Source organism: Narcine bancroftii, unplaced genomic scaffold (genome assembly GCF_036971445.1).
Source record: "Narcine bancroftii isolate sNarBan1 unplaced genomic scaffold, sNarBan1.hap1 Scaffold_302, whole genome shotgun sequence".
NCBI lineage: Eukaryota > Metazoa > Chordata > Chondrichthyes > Torpediniformes > Narcinidae > Narcine > Narcine bancroftii.
The window spans coordinates 158,435-176,328 of NW_027212039.1; the positions used below are offsets into that span (position 1 = coordinate 158,435).

The 17,894-nt window shown below is 36.8% G+C and overlaps 1 protein-coding gene across 4 annotated transcripts in view; it reads left to right on the forward strand.

Annotated features, from left to right (window-relative positions):
• The window catches only part of LOC138750907 (KN motif and ankyrin repeat domain-containing protein 1-like), a 206,804-nt gene that overhangs the window by 123,843 nt on the left and 65,067 nt on the right, over positions 1 to 17,894 (forward strand). For 3 of the 4 annotated variants that reach the window (XM_069913036.1, XM_069913034.1, XM_069913033.1), the window contains exon 2: positions 12,008 to 12,121. The exons of the other annotated variant lie outside the window; for it this stretch is intronic. In XM_069913036.1, the coding sequence (XP_069769137.1) occupies positions 12,088 to 12,121 (34 nt within the window). In that variant the 5' untranslated portion in view covers positions 12,008 to 12,087. The remainder of the gene's footprint in view (positions 1 to 12,007; positions 12,122 to 17,894) is intronic. 4 annotated transcript variants of the gene reach the window in all.

Consider the following 17,894-nt stretch of genomic DNA (forward strand, 5'->3'; position numbering starts at 1 on the left):
AAATATTCTTCATTCTCACTGACTATTCCTGTCTCTACTTATTGTACTACCTGTATTACACACTTGTGCAAAGTCAACACTCTGTGGAAACAGCTAAGTAAATTGTCATGTGAAAATTTGGGAAATGGTGGCTATATTAGCATTCATGAAAAAAGAGGTTGTACTGTTGGCACTTGTCAATGAGATCTCCTCCCATTCTTCTAAGCACTGGATAATCTAGAGTCATTCTACTCTTGCCACATGTCTGCTCACTTGTTCCAAGAATTGATCAACTAAACATTAGTTACATTGTCTAAAAAGTAAATATATATTGATAATAGGCCAAATATGCTTTTATTTACTCCTAGTACAATTATTGAAAGAATTGTCTAGAAAACTATGGCAAGCAGGGTGAAAACAAATCCAAAAGAGTTCTACAAATATGTTAATGGTAAGAGGAAAGCTAGAGACAAAATTGGTCCCTTAGAAAATCAGAGTGGAAAACTGTGTGTGGAACCTAGAGAAATGGGGGAGATATTGAACAGTTTCTTTTCTTCGGTATTCACTAAGGAGAAGGATATTGGGAGATGTGGGATAAAAAAAGCAAATTGGGTAAATATGGGGAATATAGAGATTACAAAAGGTGTAGTTTTAAGGCTTTTGAAGAATATAAAGGTGGATAAGTCTCCAGGACCAGACGGGATCTTCCCCAGGACATTGAGAGAAGTGAAGGAGGAAATAGCAGAGGCTCTGGCGGTAATTTTTCGAATGTCATTAGATATGGGGATAGTGCCGGAGGATTGGCGCATTGCGCATGTGGTTCCGTTATTTAAAAAGGGTTCAAGGAGGAAGCCTGGCAACTATCGGCCTGTAAGTTTGACGTCTGTGGTAGGTAAATTAATGGAGAAAATTCTTAGAGATAGTACTTATAAACATCTGGATAGACAGGGTCTGATCAGGAGTACTCAACATGGATTTGTGGGAGGAAGGTCATGTTTGACCAATCTGATTGAATTTTTTGAAGAGGTGACTAGGAATGTGGATGAGGGTAGCGCAGTGGATGTTGTCTATATGGACTTCAGTAAGGCCTTCGATAAGGTACCACATGGAAGGTTAGTTAGGAAGGTGCAGTCTTTAGGTATAAATTTTGAGATAGTCAAATGGATTGAACATTGGCTGAAAGGGAGAGGCCAGAGAGTGGTAGTGGATAATTGTCTGTCAGGTTGGAGGCCGGTGACCAGTGGTGTGCCTCAAGGATCTGTATTGGGCCCATTGTTGTTCGTTATATACATTAATGATCTAGATGATGGGGTGGTGAATTGGATTAGTAAATATGCAGACGATACTAAGATAGGTGGAATAGTGGATAATGAAGAAGGTTTTCTAGGATTGCAGAGGGATTTGGGCTGCTTAGAAAAGTGGGCTGAAAAATGGCAGATGGAATTTAATGCTGATAAGTGTGAGGTGCTTCATTTTGGTAAGAAGAATCAGAATAGGACATATGTGGTAAATGGGAGAGCATTGAGGAATACAGAAGAGCAGAAAGATTTAGGAGTGACGGTACATCGTTCCCTGAAGGTAGAAACTCACGTGAATAGGGTGGTGAAGAAGGCTTTTAGTATGCTGGCCTTTATCAATCATTGCATGGAATATAGGAGTTGGGAGGTGATGTTGAGATTGTATAAGACGTTGGTGCGGCCTAATTTGGAGTTCTGTGTGCAGTTCTGGTCGCCTAATTATAGGAAGGATATTAAACAGAGTGGAGAGAGTGCAGAGAAGGTTTACCAGAATGTTGCCTGGGTTTAAGCATCTGGAGTATGGGGAGAGATTGGACAGATTGGGTCTTTATTCTTTGGAGCGTAGAAGGTTGAGAGGGGATTTGATAGAAGTATTTAAGATTATGAAAGGGATAGACAGAGTGGATGTGGATAGACTATTTCCGTTAAGAGGAGGAAAGATTAAAACAAGAGGACATGAGTTAAGAATTAAGGGGCAGAGGTTTAGAGGTAACATGAGGGGGAACTTCTTTACTCAGAGAGTGGTAGCTGTGTGGAATGATCTTCCGGGAGAAATAGTGGCGGCGGAGTCAATTGTATTATTTAAGAAAAGGTTGGACAGGTATATGGATGAGAGGAAGATGGAGGGTTATGGGCATTGTGCAGGGAGGTGGGATTAGAAAGGGGTGTTTGGTTCGGTGCGGACTAGAAGGGCCTAATGGCCTGTTTCCGTGCTGTAATTGTTATTATTATTATTAAGTATAGAGGACAGGAGTCTCCCTGCTTCAGAGGACAGAATGTTCTGTCTGCATCAATACTTGACCATGTTATCCTGCCATTGCAGGCTACTCTCTTCTTCCTCAGATAACAACAGTTTGACCATCTTTGCCTATCACCAACCTTGCATGAAAAGATGAACATCAGCATGAGTGGTTATTTGTTCATTCTTCACCCCCTCTCCCTGTATTCATTTTCCAGGGCAGCAGTGGAACCTTTAGCCATGCCTTCTTTCCTGTCAAACATTAGTTTTTACTCATGTTAGCTCTGATCTATGAGATTTAACACTGCATCAATTTTAATGCAGAGAATATAATTCCCCTTCAATTTTCACCCTTTTTTTGTTTGTTTGAATTCCAAAAATCGATTCTATTCCCTCAAACTAGTCACTGGGCTTCATATTCGTATCCATTATAAACTCAACTAACTCCACAATTGCCTGCACAGTACCACTTTCCAATCTACGCCCTGCATTCTCTTCTCCATCTACACAAGCATTTGTTTGTATATGAAAATCCTTGCCAAATGGAGGTAGATTAGAAAATCAGCAGATGTGCTTTGATCCTAAATGTCGACTGCCTTTTATTTTCTATTGGTGCTGTATGACCTGTTGAGCTTCACCAGTTCTGAACAAATCCCTGTGCGTTTGCAGCAAGTACAACACCTGCTCATTCAATTCTCTGCCCAATCTCTTCTGTTTTTATTCTTGGAGCAGCAACATCAGACCAACATATCATGTGGACATCTCTGCTGACATTTTCCCATCTTTGTTATTGTGTTTCAGTAATTGGCAATAAAAAAAAACAGGCGAGACTTTGTCAGGGAGGAGTTGCCTGCTAGGCATTGGCATTCAGTAACATTTTGAACTTGCAAAATGCAGGTTGCCTAATGGAGAGCTTGTGGAAAGACGTACTCCAGATTCATGTGATTTGGAGGCTCTCAGGAACTGAAGAAATAGTCATATTTTTGCAACATGGAAACAGGGTTTTAAGAATCTCTCCTACTCATGATTTTCTTTTAAGTGTCTTTCAAACATTCTTATTGTACCCACTTCTATCACTTCCACACTACCAGTTGGCCGCTTATTCTACACACCTTTCACCCTATCTGTGGAAAAGCTGCTTCTTAGCTCCCTTTTAAAGCTTTCCTGTTTCCCTTAAATTGATGTCCTCTAATTTTAGACTCTCTTATTCTTGGAATGTTATAGAAAAATCAATAAAGCCATTTTTTTTAAAGTAAATCATCTGAACACATAAATTATTGAAATAGATGCAATTAAAATTATTTTATGCACTTTACTCTTGGCCTTTTCTTTCCATTGAAATGAGTGACTCTCTTCCCACTCTAAACCAATGGACACGCTGCCCAGCACAAGTTTCAGCAAACTGGTGAACTGCCTGGATGACCTCAACGTTTTCCTCTAACCTACTGTCATCTTTTGAGGGTAAATATTGTTCATCTCAGAACTCCTATAGTTTCCTAGCCAGTACCAAAATCATGTCACTTGAGATGCATGTACTTGGGAGAGAAATAACTTTTTTTTTAAAAAACAAAAGAAAATACTCATTGACTGTTCTCTGAATTGTTTTGTTTTATGTTGCTACAAATGATTACAACTCCATGGCTATATTGGGGAGAAATCAGAGTGTCATTGTGGAATTTCTAAGGAATTGTCCACTCAACGGGTGTTGGTGAAGAAATGTCTTCAATTTGGCCTGTGTGGAGTTCAAGACCAGTTGAGAAATAGGCACATAATCCTGATTGGAATTTCATTTGGCTTCTGTGCTATTTGATCCTTGAAATTTTAGTAGTGCCACCAAAAGCAGGGCCTTTCTGCACTCTCACATAATATTCCAGTAAAATATTTGAATGAGAATGGGTATATTCTCCTGGTTATTCCTCATCCACCATTACCCAAGCAGTTTCTGCTTTTTGATGCTATTGTTGTGACCAGACTATGCAGATTGTCTGCCAACATTGCAACAGCAATTGCATTTTATAAGTACTTCACTGGCTTTAAACTACTTGTGGCTATTGTAAATTAGTGAAAGATTCATACAGTCAAAGAAAGTATCAGATTGGTTTGCATTAAAATGTAATTGAAGCTGAAAAAGCAAACCTCAAATAATTTTTAGTGGTGAGTTGGCAGTGATTGATATAAAATGCAGAATCAAGAATTAGAATTTATTGTCATGAACATATCACAAAATTTGTGGTTTTGCGGCAGCGTCACACATTTCAAAATAAACAAATAATGCAAGAAAAAGTCAATGTGAGGTAATGCCTGTGGTTCATTGTTCATTCAGGAATCTGATGGTAGAGGGAAAGAAGCTGTCCTTGTTCTGCTGAGTGCTCATCTTCAGGTTCCTGTACCTTTTTCCTGATGGTAGCAGAGTGAAGAGGGCATGGTCTGCGTGGTGGGGGTCTTTGAGGATAGAGGCTACTTTCTTTAAAAAATAACACGCCTCTTGTGGATGACTTCATTGGAGTGAAGGCTGGTGCCCGTGATGTCGCAGGCTGAGGTAACAACCCTCTGGAGTTTTTCCCTGCCCTGAGCATTATCACCTCCATACCAGACAGTGATGCAACCAGCTGGAATGGTGCACCTGTAGAAGTTTTAAGAGTCTTCGGTGACATACAGAATCTGCTCAAACTCCTCACAAGCCTTCATGATTGCAATGACATGGAGGATCCAGGACAGATCCTCACAGGCAACACCGGGTTCAAATCTGGGTCACATGCTGCCTGATTGCACCGTCTCACAATCATAGCAGAGTTCTTGAAATTTGAGAAATCAACGGATTGCTTTGCAAATGCATTTGAAAGAGAACCTGCTATGAGTCACTTGTCCACCAATATATTTTGGATAACATAGAACAATACAGCACAGAACAGGCCCTTCAGTCCTCAAAAATAAAGAACTAAACCCTCCCTACCTGATAACCCTCTATTTTTCTTATATTCGCATGTCTGTCTAAGAGTCTCTTAAATGCCACAACCATCCCCGGCAAGGCATTCCAAGCATCCACAACTCTGTTTAAAATAAAACTTACCCCTGTCTCCCTTAAACTTCCTTCCCTTAACTTTGTGCCTGTGTCCTTTGGTGTTTGTTGATCCTGCCCTCGGAAACAGGTTCTGGTTTTTCACTCTATATATGCCTCTCGTAATCTTTAGACCTCTATCAAGTGTCCTCTCATCCTTGTCTGCTCCGAAGAAAAAAGTCCCAGCTCTGCTAACCTTGCCTCATTAGAGTTGTTCCCCAAACAAAGCAATAGCCTGGTAAATCTCCTCAGAAGCTTCCACATTCTTCTGATAATGAGGAGATCATAACATTGAGGGAAAACTTGGTTATAATCCACTCTCCTGTAAGATGATTACTTGTTGGTATTCACAATGTTTCCCAATAAAATAGTTATTTGAAAAAGTGGCAGAGATGCCATTGAAATATTTCCAGAATGAGGTCCAGAACAAATTTGTTTTCATTTTAGGAAGTTGGTTTGGAAGTCACAAAAGGGCTTGTACATTTGACGAGTTCATTGCAAAATTTAGTTGCTCGTTAGAGTATTTTGAGCTTGCATCAACTGTTGCTGGAAGCAAATGTGTTGATTTTATTTATGGACATGCTACTTCACTGACTGAGATTCAGAATTATCAAATATACTCAGTTCATGGATAATGAAATAATCGTGAGCCGTGATCTCGTACTCTTTGATATGAAACAACTGTTTCTGTCATGTTCAGAACTTTTTTTTCCTCCATCTTAAATCATAGAGCATATTTTAATTTCATACATGTCCAGGAACTGGAATGTGATCAAAAAGTTGTTTATTCATATTTACATAAGCATTGTCAATAAAAGTACGATGATTAGAAAAAATTAGTAAAATTAATTATTTTGGCTACTTTTACTCTTTCAGCCAATAGAATTTTGTAGCTTGACAGATGCTTTTACTTTTGACATAGATTGCTTAGTTGGAGGTTGACCCAGTGTATTGGTTCCAAGTCTCTTGAATATAAATGGTTATTAACTGAGCTGCAAGGTGAAAAGTTGTATGTGTGGAGATCTTTGAATTCAATGCAGAATGGTTTTTGAACAGTGCTGCTTGTGGAAAGATTCTGCTCCTGCAGTTTCTGGTGTGATAAATGTGAATTGGTTTCAACCTGATATGAAGGGGTGTTTCATTGAGTCCCCACAGAGAATATAATCCAACTGTATCCACAATGCCTGGCCCAACTAATTTATCATATTATGGACATAAGCTTTGCCTACTGTATTTTGTTTTTGTTTTAGTCCAAGTCTGTCTGGTATTTGTTTTGAAATTTGCTCAATTGACAGTTGTGGTGGATCACTCATGCACTGTGATGAATAGCTGGTCAATTGATCTATTAGAATCAAATGAGACAAAATCAAAATTCATAAACCGAGTTAAGGCATTTTGAATTCCTACAGAATTACCTCAAAGCATTTTTATTACAATAAAAATGTAATTTAAAAAAAATTTAGACATAATTTAACAGGCCATTTCAGCCCATGAGTCCATACCGCCCAATTTACACCCACTAACCTACATCCCCGCTACGTTTTGAATGGTGGGAGAAAACCAGAGCCCCCAGTGAAAACCCAAGCAGGCACAGGGAGAACATGCAAACTCCTTATAGACATCGTGGGATTCAGACACTGACCGGTCCAGTCCTGATTTCTAGCGCTGTAAAGGTGTTGCACTAACTGTTGTGCCACCCTTATAATAGTAAGATATCTTGAGGTGTTAAGATATTACAGGACAAGTTTGAACAGTGATTGTTGCAAATACTGTCTTTTTATAAGGGAACAGCTATTGTTGTTGGCAATTTTTAATTAATCATATGCATATTTTGATTTTAAAATGAATTTGTAACTTTCATCTAATTCATTGTACATTTTTCTGCCTTTGGGCCTAGGAATCTCTGGGCAACCATTGTGTTTTTGGTGTAGTCAGTGTTGCCACCAAATCTGAGGGATATAATGGTGTTCAACATGAAATTTGACCTTTGCTATATCAAAGTAAAATCAGAAGGTGCTGAAAGTGACACCAAGATTGTGGAACATTAACTAACTTGAGTATACAATGCAAACCAGCTCCACTATCTTATCAAATGGTAGTTCAATTGATTCATATTTATGTAGGTGTTATGAGAGGCAACCTCTATTTACCTGTTCATTACGAAGCAGAAACAATTTTCTTTGGAAGAAATGGAGCAAAGAGTAGAGATTTCAAACAAAAGTAGATCATGTTTCTCTCCTCACTGATGCTGCCTGATCTGACCCAGTGGAGTCGATGCTTCTAGATATCAGTGTTGGAAAAGTGCAGAAAACAAGTCTATTTAAGGTTGCAGAAAGGATGCGGTAGACCCAGTTTCTAGCATTGTAATTTTTTCTATCATTTTTTTCTGTCACTTTTTAACTTGTCACCTTGATTCTTTCATCTTCACTCTTGTAGATGTTCCCTCTGTTCTCTCCACCTTCCCCTCTATGCAATTTAAAAGATGCCCAACTTCTCACTTTTCCAGTTCTTTGAAGAATCCTTGGTCAAAATTATTAACTCAGTTTCTTTCTTGATGTTGCCTTGCCTGATGAGTTCCCAGCTAATCACATTTTCCCATATTTTCTCAAGAAGGTCACTGAACCTCTGAGCAATCCAGTATCCTATTCCCCAATTATTTCCCATTCACCTTCCCCTTTCACTTGTCAGTCAACTCTTCCCTCATTCACTCCATTCTCTTCCTACTGAGCTACATTCAGGTGGGTAGTCAGTTAATTTATCAGCCTAGTTTTGAGAGGGATCTGGAGTAAACCCACAAGGTCCTGGAGAGAGCACTCAAACTCAACACACACAGCACCCAAGATCAGAATCAAATGTGGTTGCTAAGTGCTGTGCTATTGTGCTACCCAGCAGAGGTCATTCTGAACAAATTTATTACCTAAACTTCAAAAACTGCTCTGAGATTCAAAATTAAGCTTAATGTCAAGGAGATTTAATGTTTGAATGTGTCTGATGTTCAAAACATTAAATTCCTAACCTGTGTTCGGGGAAATCTGCAAAAATGATAAATCCATGGAAGGCTCTGCCCAAGAAAACAGATGAGGCTGCCTCACGAACTATGGTTAAGACACTTTTGAACAATAGGGGAGTTGAGGATGATGGTGCAGGCAGGTAAATGGAGCCAAATCCAGGGTCAGATCAGCTCTGATCTTGTTGAATGGTGGAGCAGGCTCGATGGACCAGGTGGCCAACTCCTGCTTCCACTTCTTGTGTTTGTATTGTGGACTCACAAGCGCAGCTGTGGAGTGGAGATCAGGTGTCCAGAGATACCGGTGATCAGCTAAGGGGAAGTTGCTCATCTACTGATAATCTCACATACTCCCAGTTGGTTCTAAAGGTGAAAGCTGACTACTCTAAATGAAACAGTGAGCTTTCATTCAGAATATCTCTCTATTGTCATATCTATCTTGGCTTTCAAATTATGGGAAAATATGGATCACTCTAGGCTTCATATCAGCAGTCATTGTGCATAATCATGATGTAAACCATTGCTTTTTTTTAAAAAAAGGGTTCTTGGCCCTCTCTCTTACAATGTACTATGGCAAAACATGCAGCTTTCCCTCATAAACTCTCATATTTGTATTCTTGATATGCATTCTAAATTATAAGCTGGTCAAAGAAACCAACTGGATCTTGTCTTTGAGTTGTGATTTAATTTAAATGTATTGCCCCATTCTGTCTATTAATTTTTATTGAACTAAATTGATCAGCTTTTCTTGTCTCTTAGTAGGAGTTATGTTTTTAGTTTAAATGAACTGTTCAAAATGTAAATTTTGAAAACATTTTTTGCAAAACACTATTATATTGGATCATTAGTTTATTTGTGCCAGCAAAAGGAAGTGCAAACCTGGCCCAGAAAAGAAAGCAATTGTAATATCCTTGCCTGCAATCATGTTATCTGGTAAAATGAACTAAAGGGTTTTCTCCGGGGGCTCCAGTTTCCTCCCATTGTTCGAAATATTCCACCAGAGGTGTAGGTTAATGGGGTGTAAATTAAGCGGCATGGATTTGTGGGCCGAAATGGCCTGTTATTATGTTTATGTCTAAATTTAATATTTTTTAATTAAAAGATGTTTACATTAACAATGAAAAATTATATTGATGCAGTCGTTGTTCAGTTTTGATGTTGATTGAATTTAGTTTAATTTTCACTTTTGAGAAAAAAAACTGCCTGGAGCCAGCAGGTCCTATTTGAAAGTTATGCACTTTTTTCAGACAGACTTCCAATATTGAGAGATCAAGTGGGAACCTGCAGACATCTTTGAAATTTAAAAAAAAACACACAAATTCCAGTCAGTTATCAGTGAATGGAATTTACGTCCCATTGAAGAATCTGAGGTTGCCCATTGGAATGCAGAGTTTAAAAAGTCAAGTAATTCTTAATCTTGCACTTGTTTTAAGTGTCTCCTATCAGGCTTGACTGTCTCTAGATCATGTGTAGTGTTTGCTATCTCAGTCACAATTCAACTTTGAGGCTTTTGTAAAATTATGATGGTGATTTCATTGACAAATTAACTTGGCCTGCTGACAAATACCTTGTTTTTTTTTAAATAGTGAAAGCAATTGCATGAGTTTGTGTTGTAAAATTTAATTATTGCAATCTAGTTACCTCTGCTTTGAAATATAAAAATTAACTGGAGTGATGGTAAATGTGGTGGCAAGTTCTCGTAGAGCCGAATTGGCCTGTTAGAGTGCTGTATGTTTACATTTAATTTTTTTAAAATTGAGTAGTTTTCACAATACATAATCAGTTTACCAAGACTGACCACAACTGTAAAGACAAAGTGAAATTGAATTTTTGCATCCAGCTTCAATCTGCAAAGTATTGGCCTCTTGCCTAAATTGACCAAGTCAAAGCTTTATTAATGGTATAATAAACAATATGCAAAATTGATCATTCTAAAACTTGCAATTAGCTTAAAGTAGATTTCAGTATATTTCACAATATTAGACTTCTAATAAATATTTAAACTAAATAGATTATAAAAGTTTCTGGTAGTGTTTTTAGAAAAGTAAAAATAGATTTTATTTTTTCATACACAACCAAGTTTCCTAATTAGATTCTCATTATGGTTCTCCCTTCATCCCCTACCGTTCCTTCTCCACCCACACTATTCTTCAATTGTCTAGCATTAATTTCCAAATTTGCAAATATCTGTGGCAGTGCACTGTTTTGGGAACTAAAATTAAGGAGGTATTCAGTTCTAATAGGGCTAAAAAAAAATTCTTCAGCTTTCAACTTCTGGGCAAATCTATTCAGTTGAAGCACATAACCGTTGCTGGTTAGCATGGTCACATTTGCCACATTGGTCAAAAGTGTCTTCATCCAGTTGACTTCTTGTTATAATGGCACATTATGAGGTGAGTGGGTGCTCTGTCTTTTGTTGCCTTTCTTGTCCAGTGTCCACAATTTCAACTTTGGTGATTCAACGTGAGAAAGGGTAATTGCTGCTCACAGGGACTAGTTCTTTAAAGGATAATCTTAAATCAGTCTCCAACTCGAGTATTTTTAGTGCTTGGGATATCACAATGAAGTACTTGTAAGAAGCATGATCAGCAAAACAAAAAAATGTGTAGCTAACGATATGCATCTCAATGGAATGGCCTCTGTCACCTGTAATTTCTTTGCATGGTATAGGAATTTGCTATTGTGAAGTATAATATCACTGTCCCAATGCAAAATCTTGCATCAATTGATATGAAAATAATCAGAAGTTTAAAAATTTGATTTTTCAGATGAGTTTGTATTTCTGTTGTAATTAGAATTTTTTTTTTGCTATGAACATGTCATGAAACCTGTTGCTTTTTGGAAGATTTTCTAAGCTGGGACTTGAATTTGATCATTTTAAACTTGACACTTTTCTCCCCAAAAAAAGACTATAAAACCTCCATATGCAAGATTTGGTCATGTTAATTTTTTTAAATGTCACTTTTAATTTGAGAAATAGAAATAATGGTATGTGTGTTCTTTTCACCTTATTAGATGTAAGCATACATACTCTACTTATCTTGCCAGGATTAAGTTTTCTTAAAAGGTGCCATATTTACATTTTTAAAATCCAATTTTACTATTATTCCCCCTCTGCCTCTCCATTATATTTATTTGGGTTCTTGGACCCTGCTCTCTGATGACCGCTTCTGGCTTTCCTTGTGATCTCAGGCAAGCTATTTACTGATGAAATGATTGGTTGGGAAGAAGCTTCAGGAGTAACAGATGAGCTAACTCCAGTCTGTTAATATTTAATGGCATTTTCATTCAGTTCTGACTCGCTGCTGCTGAGTAGTACAGGTCAGTTGCACTCATATGGCATCCGCTTTGAAAATCAGATGAAGTCACAGAGCAGGGATAAAACATTGTCCCTGTTTTATTTCTATGCCCTACTGGGTGATGCCTTTCTCTACAGGTATTGGGAAAAATTGTTTCACATTTATTGCCAAATTCACTGTTAAATTCTGAAATACTTTTGTTTTTCAGATGCAGTGTAGAATTGCTCATTTACTTTTTGAGATTTCTGTGCCTTTGTGAATATTTGTACGCATGCACATAAAACGAGCTCTACTCGTATTAAAGTTGTGTAATTAGAGTTAAACTTGTACTAACTTGTGCTAATTCTGAGTTTCTCAAAGAATAATTTGGTGATCATATATTTTACTTGCATTTCTCTTTCCTTCTAGATTGCATGAGTGGCTGGACTTGATGCATGCTGGTTGCATGACTAATGTCTTTGTGGATTTATGAATAAACAGATGCAGATATGGCGCACACTGTGATTAATGGGAATGTTCCAGGTAACAAAATATATGATGGCTTTTATACTGTAAATTTACCTTGCAAAATTGTACAATTTTTTTTAAAGAATATTAAGTCTAACTCCACAAATAACATCTTGCAATTATATCCCATTTACCTATCAAAGTTACTATTTGTAGTTTTGCAAACTGTACAATAAACTAAAATAATAAAATTTACTTTTTTAATAAAAGTATACTTTCTCCAAAAAAATCACTAACTAAATTTTTATACTGTATTAACAAAATTAATAAAAATGCTTTGTACAAATAATTGTGTATTTTATAGCTTTATTAAGATTTAGTCGGAGCTTTAAGTGTAAGAGTTGATCTTGAAGTTGTAAACTTTTAAATTTTATACTGGCATTACAGCATCCATATCATTATGCTTGGCTGTGTTATTTTCATAGTACACTGAAAGGAATAATTTTCTACCTTTTGCTCTTCAAGGTACAAGTAAAGCATTTCATGTTTTAAAGTGTTTGATTTTTGGCAAATGAAAAATTCAGTTCATGTTCTTTGCAGACTATGGGATTAATGTTGCAAGATTTTAAGGTGACCTTTCATGATTTTATTTGCCTCTTTTGCAATATCTGGACTATAACAAGATTCTTCACTGCTTTCCATAACCATGTGGATTTTTGTTCTCGAAGTTGAATTAGTCATCTCGTTACATCCCCTGTAACAAAGGCATATTCTGTTACTTCAGTGGTATTCTCTGAAATCCATCACAATAGATGATGTCACTCCCTTTAATTGCAGGGCCAGATCCAGCTTTTGCCGACTTGAGCAAACACGAGGATGAAATATGAGATATTCTTTCAACAGAGATCATACCATTCTAAAATGCATCACTGGGTCTTGGGTATATCCACTTATTAAGACCTTTACCACAACCCCAGAAAAGTAGAATCAATAGATTTACTTGAAACAGTAAGATTTGAGTTAAATATAATATGTCTGAAATTCTCATAACCATGAACACCTGGACATCTGAGTTTTCCCTATAATTCAGTCCCAAATTTAAAACACTTTAATAATGCTGTTGATAAAATTGAAGGGAGGGACCTTATTTGTGCCATGCGCTGTTATTTCACCCTCCATTGAAAGTATTTTTCTTAAACAGTTGCCTTTTCAAATTTGATTTGACTTTACCATAAAATTACCTTTTAAACTTGCTACAATGAAATGAGTTTGTTCATCTCTTGGGGAATATAGGTTAGACTTCCTTTTCAAATGTGATTTGACTTTACCATAAAATTACCTTTTAAACTTGCTACAGTGAAATGAGTTTGTTCATCTCTTGGGGAATATAGGTTAGACTTCCTTTTCAAATTTGATTTGACTTTACCATAAAATTACCTTTTAAACTTGCTACAATGTTCATCTCTTGGGGAATATAGGTTAGACTTTTTCCCTTTAAGAAGTTAATGCTGAGGATGTAGCTTCAAGTGTTATAACAAATGCAAACATGCATGGTCGTGAAAACAAAATTTAGGTCATCCAGGAAATCAATTCAGAAATAATGGATGCATTAGTGAAATAGACAAAATGTGGAATGATGAGTTGGGGAAGATGTGTTTAGCGTCCACCAAAAAATTGTTGGAATCAGAAAATTCAGTTTCAAATGACATTAAAATACCAAGATCATCTGTTTACAATTAGACTTTGCTTTTCAAGTCATTAAATATTGGGTGTGATTTTAAAATATTTTCAAAACATTCATGTGAGATAAACTAAAATTGACTGATTTTATTATTGCATTGTCATGTCAAATGGGTGAAATTAATTCAAGACTAGCATTTGGTTAGTGAACTGAGGAACTGGCTTGTAGTGGATTTGGCTTCTGAAATATAGATCAAAGGAAAATGATTTTTTGTATTGTTCAGTGTTATTTTGCATAAATTGTTCCTCTGCCAAATCGTTATCTTCAAAGAAATACGCATACATTTTGAGATAACAAGGTTGCTGTAAGGCTGTTTGCCCAATGTTGAATATCCAATGACTTCAAGAATATATTGAAATCTATGGTTGTATGTAAACATTCTCTTACCATTTATTTTGTAATTGTGTAATTTAATACCATGCTAATTGTGGTAAATTGCAACATGAACACGAGAGCATTAAATTGTTCAGTTTTTATCCTTTGGAACCTAAAATTACCTGATTTGGGTGCTGGCTTTGCTCAAAAATGAGGTTTCTATAGTGCAGCAAGAAGATCAATGGAACTCTATATGTAATAACACAGATTCTGTGCAGAGCAAACCAGACCTGAGCAGCCTTCAAGGGTACAATGGCGCAGCAAGTAGTGCCTTAGCCTCAGTGCCAGAGACCCAGCTTCAATCCTGACATCGGGTGCTGGCTTTTGCATTTGTAGGGGTCTTCCTATAGTTTTCTTCAACATCCCAAAGACAACACGCTGGTTGATTGGTTAATTGGCCATTGTAAATTGCCTCTCGTGTGCAGAGGTGAATTGACGGATGCAGGGAGAGACAAAAAGAAATGGAATTAATAATGTATGAAAGTAAATGGGTGGTTGATGGTCAGAGTGAATTTGAGCCGAAGGGCTTGTTTCCAAGCTACTTCCTTGTTTGACTTATAATTAGCAACTAGATGGTCTGCGTTTTTTCCCTCTGGAGACACTTTGAAGTGCTTAGTTATACTATCTAGTTGCATCATTTCTTCAAGTCTATGACTGAATGTCTGCATAAACTACTCTTAAGCAATCCGAGTGGTTGCACAATCAAACTAAATGCTATTTATTATTTAAAATGAAAGAAGAAACAAGTAAAATATTTTGGATAAATTACCAGGAAAAATATTATCGTAGATTAGGTTTTAAAAAAAAATTAAAAGTCAATTCAGATATTAAGTTACTGTATATTGTGCAATTAGGTAATTGTGAGAGAGGATGGTATTGAATAAGATTTCCAGAGTGAATGTCCAGCATCTTAATTTGTTCCTATTTATAGCCTCAAAAAGCATGGATACAGTCTTGTCAGATTACTAAATCCACTCCATCAAACTTCTATTTCACAAATCCTGTTTAATCTCCCCTCATTCTCGTCAATTCCCCCAAATTCTACTATCCTCCAATACATTATTAGTGTCAACTATTTCTCTGTTCTGTAAGGCCTGCCTTGCAGTCATCAAGTTGTTACCAAATTTATAAATAATTTCAAGATGCCTTTGACTTTTGTCGATGTTTGAGGACACAGCACTAAATTTGGTGACATGTTACCTTGGGAGGTACACTGCTCTGGATGGTTATGTCAAAAATCCTTTGAAATGACTTCTTCCAAGGTCAACTCATCTCCAAGATGACTTCTCCAAGATTGGAGATGGATTCTGGACCAGATGCCAGTATATTTGACCTTGCCTCCTACCTCTTGAAATGAGATTAAGCCCCCAATGCACCACCTACTTGTTGTCAAATAAATCTGATGAGACAGTGACAGGATTACTCTTGGGGGTCATTCTGGTATACCAAGCTGGATGATAAGTCATTGGTTCTCCATAGGACTGCAGCATGCCACTATTGTCATTTCCCACAAAATGGCATGTGTCTTACCACATTATGTGGTGACTCCACCGAAAGGAGATTCAGAACTCCTAAGTCAAAGATCTTTGTTGTTACATTAGGAATCCAAAACTTGAGATTGATCTTGCGTGGGTACTGGTTTATGATAATTAAGTAAAATTTCATTAATTTTGTGGGTATTCAGGTTTCCAACAGTGTTTTGAGAATTTTCTGCTTCACAATCTTTCAGTTTATAATCTGAACAAGCTGATAGCTTTGGTCGTTCCTCATCACTAGCTGCTGCTCCTTTGCCCTTAACCATCCAACCTTCCATCCATGATGCCCTGTACCAAGCCATTTGAACTATCACTCCCATAGAACATTACAGCACAGTAACAGTCCCTTCTAGTCTTTGCCAATCCATTTTATTTGCCTAGTCCCACTGACCTGCACCCAGTCCATAGCTCTCCATACCTATCCCATCCATGTACCTGTTCTTAAATATTAAAATTGAGCCCATGTTCACCACTTCAGCTAGCTGCTCATTCCACACTCCCACCACTTTCTGTATGAAGGTTCCCCCTTTCACCCTTAACCCAAGTCCTTTGGTTTGTCTCATCTCACCTCCCCTCAGTGAAAAAAGCCTATCTACATTTACCCTCATGATTTTAAATATTTCTATCAAATCTCCCCTCATTCTTCTATGCTCCAGGGAATAAAGTCATAATCTTTTAAACCTTTCCCTGTAACTCAGTACCTGAAGTCCCGGCAACATCCAAGTAAATCTTCTCTGCACTCTTTCTATCTTATTGATATCTTTACTGTAGTTAGATGACCAAAACTGCATACAATACTCCAAATCTGGCCATAACATCCCAAATCCTATACGCAACTCTGAATTATGAAGGCCAATATGCCAAAAGCTCTCTTTACAACCCTATCCACTCATGATGCCGCATTCAGGGAATCCCCCTTAAATTTTTCATCAAATCTGTTTCAAATATAAAAGGGCTACGCTGAACTATATGTCTTTAAATATTAATGGAATACATAACCAAATTAAAAGGAAGAAACTACTAAATTTAAATGAATAAATGTATTCCATTAGAAAAAATAACATATAGGTTAAGAAATAATATTGAAATATTCGAACAAGTATAGGAGCCTTACATTAAATACAATAGCGAAAACCTACCGGGGACAAACATTACCTAAGTTGATGGAAGGAGAAGGAAAGAAAAGAATGGACTCAGTAGAATTTCTGGTGTAATTTTGTTGAATGACAACATTGTCTGACTGGCTTAATGCAACCTAGATTGTATACCTAAAATGGATGAGGGGTGGGGGTGGGGGGGTGGTTTGGGAGGAAAGGGGGGGTGAGAAAAAGTCACTGTATATGTGTGAAAAAGAAATAGTGTATATCATGGCTAATGTGATTTATGCTGTGAAAAAAAAAATTAAAAAAAAAAATCTGTTTCAAATATGTGGTCAAAAACCAGCTTTTGTTTTGCCAATTACTGTGTAGCAACAAACCTTGGGACAGCACACTGCTCTATAATTGCAAGTTCTTCTATTTTAGGTGAGTGATAAAGGCAAGGTTCAGGGTTTTAAATTTGTATTTCAGCTCCACCACTCAAATAATATACCAGGAGCATTCCTATAATTTTTTAAATTAAATTTTAAATTTTTTACACAATAAACCAAAATACATACAGACATTTTTCTCTTGAATATATAGTGTCATTTTCTCCCCTTTTTCCCCCTCCCTTCCCTCCCTCCCTCTCCCCCCTTCCCATTTATTCAAAGTTCAATCTATAAGATACATTAAATCCATTGAACAATGTCGTCACTTAATAAAATAAACAGGAAATTTTTATCTTTTACTTTTATATACTGAGTCAGTTCATTTTGTTGTCTTCTCCTTCTGTCATTTTAGGTGGTGGAGGTTCATGGTAGGATTTCTCTATTGTATTTCATGTATGGTTCCCATATTTGTTTGAATATTGTGATGTTATTTCTTAAATTATGTTATTTTTTCTAATGGAATACATTTATTTATTTCTATGTACCATTGTTGTATTCTCAAGTTGTCTTCTAATTTCCAGGTTGACACAATACATTTTTTTTGCTACAGCTAGGGCTATCATAATAAATCTTTTCTGTGCTCCATCCAAATCGAGTCCAAATTCTTTATTTCTTATATTACTTAGAAGGAAGATCTCTGGGTTTTTTGGTATATTGCTTTTTGTGATT